Source organism: Schistocerca nitens, chromosome 1, assembly GCF_023898315.1.
Source record: "Schistocerca nitens isolate TAMUIC-IGC-003100 chromosome 1, iqSchNite1.1, whole genome shotgun sequence".
NCBI classification, from domain to species: domain Eukaryota; kingdom Metazoa; phylum Arthropoda; class Insecta; order Orthoptera; family Acrididae; genus Schistocerca; species Schistocerca nitens.
In genome coordinates this window covers 132,196,942-132,210,562 of record NC_064614.1, presented here as the reverse complement: position 1 = coordinate 132,210,562, position 13,621 = coordinate 132,196,942, and the positions used below count along the sequence as shown (strand labels likewise).

General features: G+C 44.9%; 1 protein-coding gene across 1 annotated transcript in view; it reads left to right on the top strand.

Moving 5' to 3' along the window:
- Window positions 1-13,621, top strand: part of LOC126210057 (delta and Notch-like epidermal growth factor-related receptor) — a 364,547-nt gene that overhangs the window by 154,521 nt on the left and 196,405 nt on the right. Inside the window, exon 5 of the mRNA XM_049939540.1 lies at window positions 5,683-5,836. Within this exon, the coding sequence (XP_049795497.1) occupies window positions 5,683-5,836 (154 nt within the window). The remainder of the gene's footprint in view (window positions 1-5,682; window positions 5,837-13,621) is intronic.

Genomic DNA, 13,621 nt, shown 5'->3' with positions numbered 1-13,621 from the left:
GTTGTTTAGACGATAGATCCCGTAGTGGCCGACCGAGAAAGTCACGGTATGGGTTGGATTTATCACATCTACTGTTATCGGGCCTATTTTCTTCGAGGAAATGCGTGATTCTGGTTTTGTATCTGCTACCGTGACGGATGAGAGGTACGCCGATATGTTACAGAATAGCAACATCCCCAGCCTGGCTGATAAACACCTGCTGGAACGTACGATGTTTATGCAGGATGGCGCTCCACCCCATATTGCTAGACGCGTGAAAGATCTCTTGCGCGCGTCGTTTGGTGATGATCGTGTGCTCAGCCGCCCCTTTCGTCATGCTTGGCCTCCCAGGTCCCCAGACCTCAGTCCGTGCGATTATTGGCTTTGGGGTTACCTGAAGTCGCAAGTGTATCGACCGACATCTCTAGGGATGCTGAAAGACAACATCCGACACCAATGCCACACCATAACTCCGGACATGCTTTACAGTGCTGTTCACAACATTATTCCTCGACTACAGCTATTATTGAGGAATGATAGTGGACATATTGAGCATTTCCTGTAAAGAACATCATCTTTGCTTTGTCTTACTTTGTTATGCTAATTATTGCTATTCTGATTAAATGAAGCGCCATCTATCGGACATTTTTTGAACTTTTGTATTTTTTTGTTCTAATAAAACCCCATGTCATTCGAAGCATGTGTGTCAATTTGTACCTCTGTATCGACATTATTCCGTGATTTATTCAGTTTTCAAATTTATACTGACTTTTTGATCACCTGGTATATACAGCCACTTCGGTTATACGAAATTTTGTCAATTGACCACGGTTTAGATTACACTAGGGCACTCTTCATTAGAATAAATAGTTACATCGAATACCTAAAAATGTAATGACGTATATAGTATAATTACCTGAATTGTATTTTCTTTTGTAAAGAAGACTGTTACGTTATGTTGTAACTATCATACACTGTTTCGTATTTGTTACTAGTATTCTTTAAAATTGCCTTTGAAATGCCTCATTTGCTCTTAAGTTATCTGGATTAGATTATTTCCTGCTAGATGGCGCGAATCTGTTTTCATGTCCATCTCGTGGTTGCCTCGGCATGTTAGCCGTTTAGTCTGACGGTAACGGCTGTATTTTGCCGCTCTTGGCCCCAAACGACCTTGCGGTTGTCATTATATTCCACCGAGAATTCTATCTGGTTGACAGTTATGTTATACTTTTACAGTTTAGTTTTTATTCCCATGACATTTCTGTTTGACGACAGCACTTTTGCTCAGACGTTTTAAACCGTGGTGTGATTACATGTTAGTACATTCTGTTTGTGCGTAATTTATGGAAGTAATCCTACAAAGTGCATTTACGTCGTTATATGTTTAGGTATTCCATGTAACTTTTTATTCTGATGAAGATTGCCCTAGTGCAATCGAAACCGTGGTCAACTGACAAAATTTCGTGCAACCGAAGTGGCTGTATATACTTCCTGTAATTAAATAGCGTACGGTTGCTGGAGCACAGCCAATAAAATGTTTCAAATTTCCTTTCTTTCTTTCGAATTTCTTCATATATGAAATTAAAGTTTCTGCTCCATAAAGATATTCAGGCTTGATTAAAATTCTGTAATACCTACGTTTACTGAACATAGAAAGTGATTTTCTATTATAAATATTTTATTTTAATCTGGAGCAGTTTACACTTTTTGACAGCGATCTTCTTTTGCAGCTTTTTCTTGTATAATTTCCCCCAAGTATTTAAACTGAGAAACCCTTTTTGTTTTTCGATATTTCGTGTTCAAAAGCTTTGGAGCTAGTTTCTTGCATTCATATATTCCGTTTTCTCGAATGGTTTTTGTAGTCCTACTTTTTTCACAACTACTACATTTTTCAATTTGTTTTTGAGGTGTGGTAATATCGCTAGTTAAAATGGCCAGATCATCTGCAAAGGCGAGGCAATCTACTCTAATATTACTGTTACCTAACTTGATTGATTGATCTATATTTTGACTCGACTTTTGCTCTCGCCATTCTGTAATGACCTTTTCCAAAACACAGTTAAACAGTAATGGGGAGAGTCCATGTCCGTGTCTAACGCCAGTCTTTATATCAAATGGTTCAGAATTTCCTCCCATGAATTTAACTTCAGAGCTAGTAGTGTCGGTTGCGCCACGCTGGAACGGGGATCTGTGACACATTTCTTCGAGTGGTGGCGATCTTAAACCTGTGAACATGCATTGCAGGATGAATCCAGAGTACGGTGATTCGTGTGCGTTCCTACAGCAATTGTGTGGGTGATGTAGAAAGTATAAAAGAGCCGTAACTTCTGGCGAAGACGCTCCGCTTGGGGACCAGCGAAAACAGTCTGGTAGTGGAAGAAACCTTGAAGGAAAGCGGGTGTATTATTGAGATCTTGAAATTTTCCCGGCGTAAAGAGTTTCGGGGTTGCAGCCTGATTAGTTGACTTCTCACATTAATATTTCATTATTTTCGTCTTGGCAGCGACAACAGCAACAGTTACGAAATTATCTCGAATGAAAAACAGCCCACAGTTGGACTAAATTATGTTTATTTTAAACCTTGACCATGGTTTCTGCTATAATAATATAGCCTTCCTCAGAAGTCATACACAGTAATAAATGAAAAATATCGTATCCCAGCGGCTGCGTGAAGACCAATAAAATAGCTTCAACAGACATAAGCCTGTTTCGAACATAAGGAAAATTACATATGGCACCGTATGTCTTCCGCCACTGTCTGTTATATTGGGTGTCTCTCTACCATACGATAGCTATAGTATACCCGTTCTTCAGGTAGCCATATTAATGGCTGCTAGGCCAAGGACTATCTGAAACACTTGACACCATATCTCTGTGATGAAACCGGAGATATCACCGCCTGGAAAATTGCGTTTTCGCTTCGCGTCTTTTTTTGAAACATATTGGTATCGTGCATTATCATGCATGCGCCGACAGCATGTTCATGTTAATCACTGACTAGTTCAGAAAAGATATTGTTTTTGTTTGTTAGCCTAAATGTATCACGTAATTGAGCGTCAAGCATATATCGCTGGCTAGTAATCCTGAAGTGTGATTTCAAATGGCTCTGAGCACTATGGGACTTAACATCTATGGTCATCAGTCCCCTATAACTTAGAACTACTTAAACCTAACTAACCTAAGGACATCATACAACACCCAGTCATCACGAGGCAGAGAAAATCCCTGACCCCGCCGGGAATCGAACCCGGGAACCCGGGCGTGGGAAGCCAGAACGCTATCGCACGACCACGAGATGCGGACCAATCCTAAAGTGTATCATATTGTTAAATTTGCGTGTGGTATCGGTATCTTCATATCACAAACTTAAGTCCGTCCCTAGTGCTTTACAGTGTGCGTGTCTTTGAGATTTTGTTGTTTATTACTGCGTCGATGATTTCAGCCGTAAATAGAAATATTAAAAAACGTAGGAAGATTTTTCTGTTTAGCAAAAGTGACAAAAATCAGATTTCAGAGTACTTGACTGCTCAACACAAAAGTTTTGTCTCAAGTACAGATAGTGTTGAGAATCAGTGGACAAAGTTCAAAACCATCGTACAATATGCATTGGACGAGTATGTGCCAAGCAAGATCGTAAGAGATGGAAAAGAGCCACCGTGGTGCAACAACTGAGTTAGAAAACTGCTGCGGAAGCAAAGGGAACTTCACAGCAAACATAAACATAGTCAAAGCCTTGCAGACAAACAAAAATTACGCGAAGTGAAATGTAGTGTGAGGAGGGCTATGCGAAAGGCGTTCAATGAATTCGAAAGTAAAGTTCTATGTACTGACTTGACAGAAAATCCTAAGAAATTTTGGTCTTATGTCAAAGTGGTAGGTGGATCAAAACAAAATATCCAGACACTCTGTGACCAAAATGGTACTGAAACAGAGGATGACAGACAAAAGGCCGAAATACCTAAATATCTTTTTCCAAAGCTGTTTCACAGAGGAAGACTGCACTGTAGTTCCTTCTCTAGATTGTCGCAGAGATGACAAAATGGTAGATATCGAAATAGATGACAGAGGGATAGAAAAACAATTAAAATCGCTCAAAAGAGGGAAGGCCGCTGGACCTGATGGGATACCAGTTCGATTTTACACAGAGAACCCGAAGGAACTTGCCCCCCCCCCCCCCCCCCCCCCTTCTTGCAGCGGTGTACCGTGGGTCTCTAGAAGAGCCTAGCGTTCCAAAGAGACGTCGAACAGATGTGCAGAACTATAGACCTATATCTCTAACGTCGATCAGTTGTAGAATTTTGGAACACGTATTATGTTCGAGTATAATGACTTTTCTGGAGACTAGAAATCTACTCTGTAGGAATCAGCATGGGTTTCAAAAAGACGATCGTGTGAAACCCAACTCTCGCTATTCGGCCAAGAGACTCAGAGGGCCATAGACACGGGTTCCCAGGTAGATGCCGTGTTTCTTGACTTCCGCAAGGCGTTCGATACAGTTCCCCACGGTTGTTTAATGAACAAAGTAAGAGCATATGGACTATCAGATCAATTGTGTGATTGGATAGAAGAGTTCCTAGATAACAGAACGCAGCATGTCATTCTCAATGGAGAGGAGTCTTCCGAAGTGATTTCAGGTGTGCCGCAGGGAAGTGTCGTAGGACCGTTGCTATTCACAATATACGTAAATGACCTGGTGGATGACATCGGAAGTTCACTGAGGCTTTTTGCGGATGATGCTGTGGTACATCGAGAGGTTGTAACAACGGAAAATTGTACTGAAATGCAGGAGGATCAGCAACGAATTGACGCATGGTGCAGGGAATGAATCTCAATGTAGACAAGTGTAATGTGCTGCGAATACATACAAAGAAAGATCCTTTATCATTTAACTACAGTATAGCAGGTCAGCAACTGGAAGCAGTTAATTCCATAAATTATCTGGGAGTAGGTATTGGGAGTGATTTAAAATGGAATGATGATATAAAGTTTATAGTCGGTAAAGCAGATGCCAGACGGAGATTCATTGGAAGAATCCTAAGGAAACGCAATCCGAAAACAAAGGAAGTAGGTTACAGCACACTTGTCCGCCCACTGCTTGAATATTGCTCACCAGTGTGGGATCCGTACCAGATAGGGTTGATAGAAGAGATAGAGTAGATCCAACGGAGAGCAGCGCGCTTCGTTACAGGATCATTTAGCAATCGCGAAAGCGTTACGGAGATGATAGATAAACTCTAGTGGAAGACTCTGCAGGAGAGACGCTCAGTAGCTCGGTACGGGCTTTTGTTGAAGTTTCGAGAACATACCTTCACCGAGGAGTCAAGCAGTATATTGCTCCCTCCTACGTATATCTCGCGAAGAGACCATGAGGATAAAATCAGAGAGATTGGAGCCCACACAGAGACATACCGACAATTTTTCTTTCCACCAACAATGCGAGACTGGAACAGAAGGGAGAACCGATAGAGGTACTCAAAGTACCCTCCGCTACACACCGTCAGGTGGCTTGCATAGTATGGATGTAGATGTAGATGTAGATTAGCCTAATTGTATCATGTAACTCAGCTGTAAGCACACATTGATAGCTACAAATCTTAAGTCTATTATACTGTTAAATTTGGATTTGGAATCGGCCTCTTCGTATTACAAGTTGGCCTCCTCGCTCGTACTTTACAGCGTGTGTGTCCTTTTCCGTGCCCGCAGGAGGGCTACGAGTGCCAGTGCTGCCCCGGCTTCGTGGGCCCGCACTGCGAGGAGCGCGACGCCTGCTACCCCAGCCCGTGCCGCAACAACGGCATCTGCGTCGACCTGTCGCAGGGCCAGGGCGGCAACAGCTTCCAGTGCCTCTGTCCATACGGTGGGTACCGCGCGCTCCTGCCTCGTGCTGAAGGTCGCGCATCGCGGCATTACACTGAAAACATACACATCTGTCACGTGGATACCCATGGCGTCTATTTGCAGGTCACTTCTAGAATACCGTTGTGTTTATCTTACTTGTAGTACACTGTGCAATAACATTAGTATGACCACCTGTCAGAAGCCTCAATAACCACCTTTTGTAGCGGAACATGGAAGAAGAGAGTCAATTAGGTTTGGGAGGAACCAACAGGGATGTGAATTCATGTCGACACCAATGCTCTGCCGGGTTCCTCGTTCGAGGCGCCCGATTGACTCGGTTCCACAGATTCTCGATCGGGTTTAAATTCGAGGAGTTTGGTGACCAGGGGGTACTGTAAATTCATCCTACTGTTCTTCGAACCACGTATGTACTGTGCGAGCCGTGTGACACGTCGCACTGTCCTACTGATAGATGCAATCATCCTGAGGAAAAACATGTAGGGGTGTAAATGTTTGTTAGAATGTGTTCCTTCTATAACGCGATATTCTTTGTAACTGCGTCCCAACCAGACCCTAAAGAAGTCGTTTCTCACCTGTGCACTGTGGGCAACGTGCAGTCAAGTCCACCTAAAAGTGGAAATTGCAAGCTCTGCAATCCATTCCAGATGTTCTATCTTCCGTTCCTGCACTTCTTTTCCCTTCATAAATTTAAAGATAGCGACTTTTAAACCAAGAAATTATTCCAGCTGTTCGCCTTTCACATAACCACCGTACTTTGCAGTAACGTACAGTGTCTTCCCTGAGAGTCGTCAGACGAATTTTCTCTACTGTTTCGGAACGTTTAGCTGCACTCAGCCCAAATAAATACTTGTGGTCACGCTTTTATGAGACTTACATCGATGTAAAGTGTCAGTTTGTTTCCCGATTCAAACAACGTGATTTATAAGTCAGAAATTTACGTGACCGTTCAACAGAGAGGTTCCAAATTAGTGTAATGGGATATTCGTTCTACTGATATCTGCTAACACGGACAGTAAAACACGAGGAATAACTCTAGCAGCTACGCCACCGCCCTGGCCCACACTCACTGCTACCGCTGTACAGCAGCGCTGCTCAGTAGCTGCTGCAGTACTCGTTATTCTTGGTGTTCTACTGGCCTTTAATTCATATCGTCGTAACAAATTTCGTACTGCGTACTCTCGTAGAGATCAATCAAATGAGCACGTAAAACTACGATTTAAAAATAATTTTGCTTGAAACGGACAACAAACCGACCCATTCGTCGATGCTAGGCGCCGTATGATGACGTGATGAGCAGAATTTGATTGGGCTGACACCAGCGACACGAAGTTGCAAATATCCGTCGACAACCCACAGGAGAGACAACCGGTATAAAATCTCGATACTGTTCGTTTAGTTCTATCGAACACTGCTGCAACTGACTGTTGAATGATGCATGCGACTTCAGAAATTTTACTCTTAGTAGCACCGATTTCTTTGCGTTTCCAGCCTGAAAATTTAGAACAGTGAAAATTTAGCAAAGCGTCGATCGTTGCGATTTGGTGCTCCTCGATTGTCAACTAAATCTCTAAATTTTTTGTTCATAGTATTGTAATGTCGTTTGCAAGAAATTTCCATTAACCGTCGCTTATGTGACTGCATAGCACACATTGAGAATTCTCACCCCTGTTTTCTGTCACTCCCATTTATTTTTGAAGTCTTAAGACGACAGATCGATAGACTGTCTCGTTTTGCAGAAACATCCGCCGGACCTGTGAATGTCCCTCGTACCATGAACAAATAGCGAAGGGTAAACAGCGGTGACAACACGATTCTGGCGAACTGCAGACAGTTGGTCCGACCGAAGAGTGCCACACCGCAATACTGAATGAAATGTCGCGCTGTACCGAGTACTTCCGGAAATGACCGAGCGAAACCGAGGCTGGCCGAGTCGTAGCACGCACGCCACCCGCACAATCTGCCCGTGTCAAGTTTTGCATGCCGTGGCCAGCGCTGATTTGGGGTGTGTAAATGCAGCATCGAAGTTTACATTGATAGCTGTCTGCTGACATCGAGTACTTACCGGCTTTGTTAGAATCACGGTGGAGCCAAATTTTTAAACAAAGTTTCATGTTCTATGAAACATTTATGTGAAGTGTAGATTACAGAAAGTGCACGAGACTGGTAATCGCTGGATCGTGTCTCGTTTCGGTAATATTTCTCTCTTTTCTTTGGTTCTGTTTGAATACCTCCGTCATTTATACACAAAAGTTGGCCAAGTGTGAGTAGGACTCGGGCGCTAATGGTTCTGTACAAACTTAATGCCGTATATAAACAGTTCATCCATCCCAGGCATAGAGAACCTTTGCCCTTTATCGATATCGATACTGGCAAAATATTGGTCCCGGGAATTTCACGATCGCATCCAAATCTCTACAGTACTTCCTGAGACGCGTGGACGTACAAAACCCAGCAGGGGATTCCAGTTTATATACACTCCTGGAAATGGAAAAAAGAACACATTGACACCGGTGTGTCAGACCCACCATACTTGCTCCGGACACTGCGAGAGGGCTGTACAAGCAATGATCACACGCACGGCACAGCGGACACACCAGGAACCGCGGTGTTGGCCGTCGAATGGCGCTAGCTGCGCAGCATTTGTGCACCGCCGCCGTCAGTGTCAGCCAGTTTGCCGTGGCATACGGAGCTCCATCGCAGTCTTTAACACTGGTAGCATGCCGCGACAGCGTGGACGTGAACCGTATGTGCAGTTGACGGACTTTGAGCGAGGGCGTATAGTGGGCATGCGGGAGGCCGGGTGGACGTACCGCCGAATTGCTCAACACGTGGGGCGTGCGGTCTCCACAGTACATCGATGTTGTCGCCAGTGGTCGGCGGAAGGTGCACGTGCCCGTCGACCTGGGACCGGACCGCAGCGACGCACGGATGCACGCCAAGACCGTAGGATCCTACGCAGTGCCGTAGGGGACCGCACCGCCACTTCCCAGCAAATTAGGGACACTGTTGCTCCTGGGGTATCGGCGAGGACCATTCGCAACCGTCTCCATGAAGCTGGGCTACGGTCCCGCACACCGTTAGGCCGTCTTCCGCTCACGCCCCAACATCGTGCCGCCCGCCTCCAGTGGTGTCGCGACAGGCGTGAATGGAGGGACGAATGGAGACGTGTGGTCTTCAGCGATGAGAGTCGCTTCTGCCTTGGTGCCAATGATGGTCGTATGCGTGTTTGGCGCCGTGCAGGTGAGCGCCACAATCAGGACTGCATACGACCGAGGCACACAGGGCCAACACCCGGCATCATGGTGTGGGGAGCGATCTCCTACACTGGCCGTACACCACTGGTGATCGTCGAGGGGACACTGAATAGTGCACGGTACATCCAAACCGTCATCGAACCCATCGTTCTACCATTCCTAGACCGGCAAGGGAACTTGCTGTTCCAACAGGACAATGCACGTCCGCATGTATCCCGTGCCACCCAACGTGCTCTAGAAGGTGTAAGTCAACTACCCTGGCCAGCAAGATCTCCGGATCTGTCCCCCATTGAGCATGTTTGGGACTGGATGAAGCGTCGTCTCACGCGGTCTGCACGTCCAGCACGAACGCTGGTCCAACTGAGGCGCCAGGTGGAAATGGCATGGCAAGCTGTTCCACAGGACTACATCCAGCATCTCTACGATCGTCTCCATGGGAGAATAGCAGCCTGCATTGCTGCGAAAGGTGGATATACACTGTAGTAGTGCCGACATTGTGCATGCTCTGTTGCCTGTGTCTATGTGCCTGTGGTTCTGTCAGTGTGATCATGTGATGTATCTGACCCCAGGAATGTGTCAATAAAGTTTCCCCTTCCTGGGACAATGAATTCACGGTGTTCTTATTTCAATTTCCAGGAATGTATGTAGAGAGAGAACATTTAATAAAATACTTTTAGTTACTTACTGAAACATGATTACAACTCACATTTTTTATGGAGTAATATTTTACTATTGTGCTTTTGACGGATGATGAATACTATGAGAACTTCCTTCTTGCCAAATTTCGTCAGTTTAGATCAACGGGAGATACGCCACAGGTTTTGATGTCAGTTTGCGAGTATCAAAATAAGTGACATAACTGGGAGCATCTTTTAACTGAACTGACTTAGAATCTTACATTCGCACACTGCCAAAGGACCACAGACCTTCGTATGTGATGTGAATTTCAACTTGATACGACCAGGCATTCCTCAGAAAAAGAGGTTTTAGCAGACGGACAGAATTAAATTCGGACAAAGTTGGGAGAAAAAATCATGTCATATAATAAAAAGTCAACAATTTTGGAATTTTTTCCTTTACTTGCACTATGAAACTTTTCGCTTATTGCAAATTTCATGAGTCTAGGTAAACGGTACATACCCTACATGTTTTAATGAGTGAGCTGTGACTCAGAGTTCTTGGAACGTGCGGGCAGTCTCATTCCAGGTGATCGACGGATCACAATCACTTACCTCGCTGCCCAATTGGACCTGTCTGTTGGTAGTGCTGACACCCGAGTGGAGCACAGAAAATCTCACTGGACTGCTTTTTCTCAGCCACCATACAACATGGACCTCGCACCTTCCGACTTCCATCAGTTTGGCCCAATGAAGGGAGCACTCCATGGGAAGCAGTACGTAGACGACTGGGAAGTTATTGATGCATCAAGACGTGGGTTCCGACGTCGACCAGTAGGGTGCTAGCATGAGGGGATACAGGCTCTCCCAGTAAGGTGGCGTAAGGCCGTCGCACAGAACAGAGGTTACGTTGAAAAATAGGGTTTTGTAGCCAAAATATTGAGGAATAATATGGTTTATTGGAATCCTGAATAGAACCAATCTATGTACCTTCTGAGAAAAAAGTGTTGCATTCCTTATGGAACGTCAGTCGTTTGAAGCACTGACCAGGTCATAATGTGACGCACAGAAACATTATTGGTGAGCTCTATCAATCCAGTATTCTTGCTATTCGTGCCGTGTTGCACTATAACGTATGCCACACTGAAAACGAGATCTCCACTGTAACGACGTTGCATGTAATCCCAGTGGGTGAATGTGTTTGCAGAGGAATGGCATGGTACTATTTCCAGCCGCACCAGCGAACTTAACGCTGCGCGGCAGCTTTCTAATTTCTGGAGAGTTGTTTACTCAGTTCGTTGCATGATGGATTCCTTCCGATCAGCGCAAAGAGTGTTTATCCAATTCCGTCGCGCGGAATGGGAACGTGTTTCGCAAATTTATCGTAGGATGAAAGAGGTGTACAAAGAGCAGTGTCTCGCTCAGTGCACAATATTGCGGTGGCGTCAGCCTGTAAGCCGGGATGTGTGGCTAAGAAGACTCTCGAGCTGCTTCCAGTATTTTGATGGAAGGTCCTGGAATATCCTCCTCGAAGCCCCGATATCGCCCCATGCGGCTGGCATATCGTCGTCCCTTAAAACAATATCTGGAAAGTCAGACGTTAACCTGTGAGAAAGAAGTGCAAGACACCGTGGAAAACTGTATTCGTCAGCAACCCACGAGTTTCTGCACTGAAGACACTCATTCCCTTCTTACGTGGCAAACTGGTGTATCAGTGGCAATGGCAATTATATATAGTTATTCTGTTCCATATTAACTGTAATTATAATATTGATATTACAATTTATTCACATATAACTGTGCTCTTCGTGTGGTTTGCGCGCACTTTTATGCATCGCAGTAGTGGGCGTTCCATAAAATTAGTGATTGCATAAGACTACGTCTTAAGCACAGTAGAAATATGTTCGAATCATTTTTGAGGCGATAGGGAAAGGCGAAGGTCATCCTACAATTGGCAATAGTTAGCTCAGTGTTGATCGTAAGTTCCACTCAGGTTAATTGAAAGACGCTCCAACTATTTATAATTTTCTGGTGGGTCAAATTTGGTCCTGTAATAGGACCTTTCTATAGTGCCTGCCCCTAAATGGCAAATCGCTTGAAGTTCCATAAATGTTAAGTGAAATTTAGCCCTTAATTCTACCACAAAGGAAAGGCGAAAAACAGAAATCTAACTTTAGATCGACCATCAGGCGTTTTTACTAAAAACATTTTTCTTGGGAAAAAAATAATGCGCCACAAAGGAGTTATGCGAATTGGTCACAAATTGACCTGCAAAACTGTAACCTTGGCGAGCGGCTGATGGATGAATATTTGACGCTGCAGTGCAGTTTCACAGCGCACCTGGCAACGATTGTAAACATGAGATTTGTCAACACCAGGGCCTAAAGTCTTTGCAAATTTCATACCGTGCACACAGTTGGACCGTAACTATACCTTGCAGACAGCCACGTGAAGAATTCACGCAGATGTCAGCATTTGAAAGACGATGTACAGTTGGGCTCAAAGAAGCCGGTTGGAGTAATCGGCGAATCCCTCGACATCTGAATAGGAGCGATGCCACTGTCCGACAATGTTAGAAGGAAAGGGTTAACCGTGGCTGAACACAGCGGCAGGAAGTAAGCAGTCGACCTGGAGAGATGACGGAAGTTGAGGACCGGGCAATCGTCAGAGAGGCATTCAGAGCACTGGATTCATCGATATCTGCTATCCGACATGCATCTAGGGCTTCAGTGAACACAAGGACCATTAATAGGCGACTCAAAGAAAGGGGACTGAGTTCACGGCGCCGACTACTGTTGACCTCTGCGCACCAAAAAGCCGTTTAAACTTGTTTCGGGCACATTCGGCCTGGAGTCTCAGCGATCAGTCACGCTTCAAAATGAGCCGCAATGACCAGCGAAGATGTAACTGGAGTTCCCCCATACACCAGTGGGATGCAAACCTGATTGCCAGCCGCCGTACGGCCTGAAAACCAGTTCAAATGGTTCAAATGGCTCTGAGCACTATGGGACTTAACTTCTGAGGTCATCAGTCTCCTAGAACTTAGAACTACTTAAACCTAACTAGCCTATGAACAACACACAAATCCGTGCCCGAGGCAGGATTCGAACCTGTGCGGTTCCAGTCTGTAGCGCCTAGAACCGCTCGACCACTCCGGCCGGCCTGGAAACCAGTAGTCATGTTCTCTGGTGCCGTTTATTTTCATACCACGACGCCTTTTGCTGTCATCCGCGGGACCCTTGCAGGACGGAGGTACGTCGATCGATATTTTAATGCCCTTTGTAGCCTTACATTTCAAAATAATGACTGTCCGCAAACGGCGAGTGCTGATACTGCTTGTTTTCATGCTTCCCAAATCCTACCTTGGCTGGCAAGGTCATCTGATCTCTCGTCACTTGAGCATTATGGCAAAGTCATGTGATCTCCCCTCACTTGAGCGTTATCCGGAGGGTCCTCCAACCAGCTCGGGATTTTGACTATTTAACGCACCAATTGGACAGAATGTGTCATTATATCCCACAGGAGGATATCCAATAGCTCTGTCAATCAATGTCAAGCAGAATAATTGCTTGGATAAGAGTAAGGGATGGACAGACGCGTTATTGTCTTTCTCAATTTCTGATGCTCTTTCTCTTGAGTAAATTATCCAGTTTTTTCTGTAATTCTAATCATATTTTTGCCTGCAAATACACAACACACCTACCGATGTCGATATCTTTCGGATGATTCCTTCGTGATTCGTGGTGCGTCTTTATGTGTATACAAGGTGGTCCATTGATCGTGACCGGGCCAAATATCTCACGAAATAAGCGTCAAACGAAAAAACTACAAAGAACGAAACTAGTATAGCTTGAAGAGGGAAACCAGATGGCGCTATGGTTGGCCAGCTAGATGGCACTGCCATAGGTCATA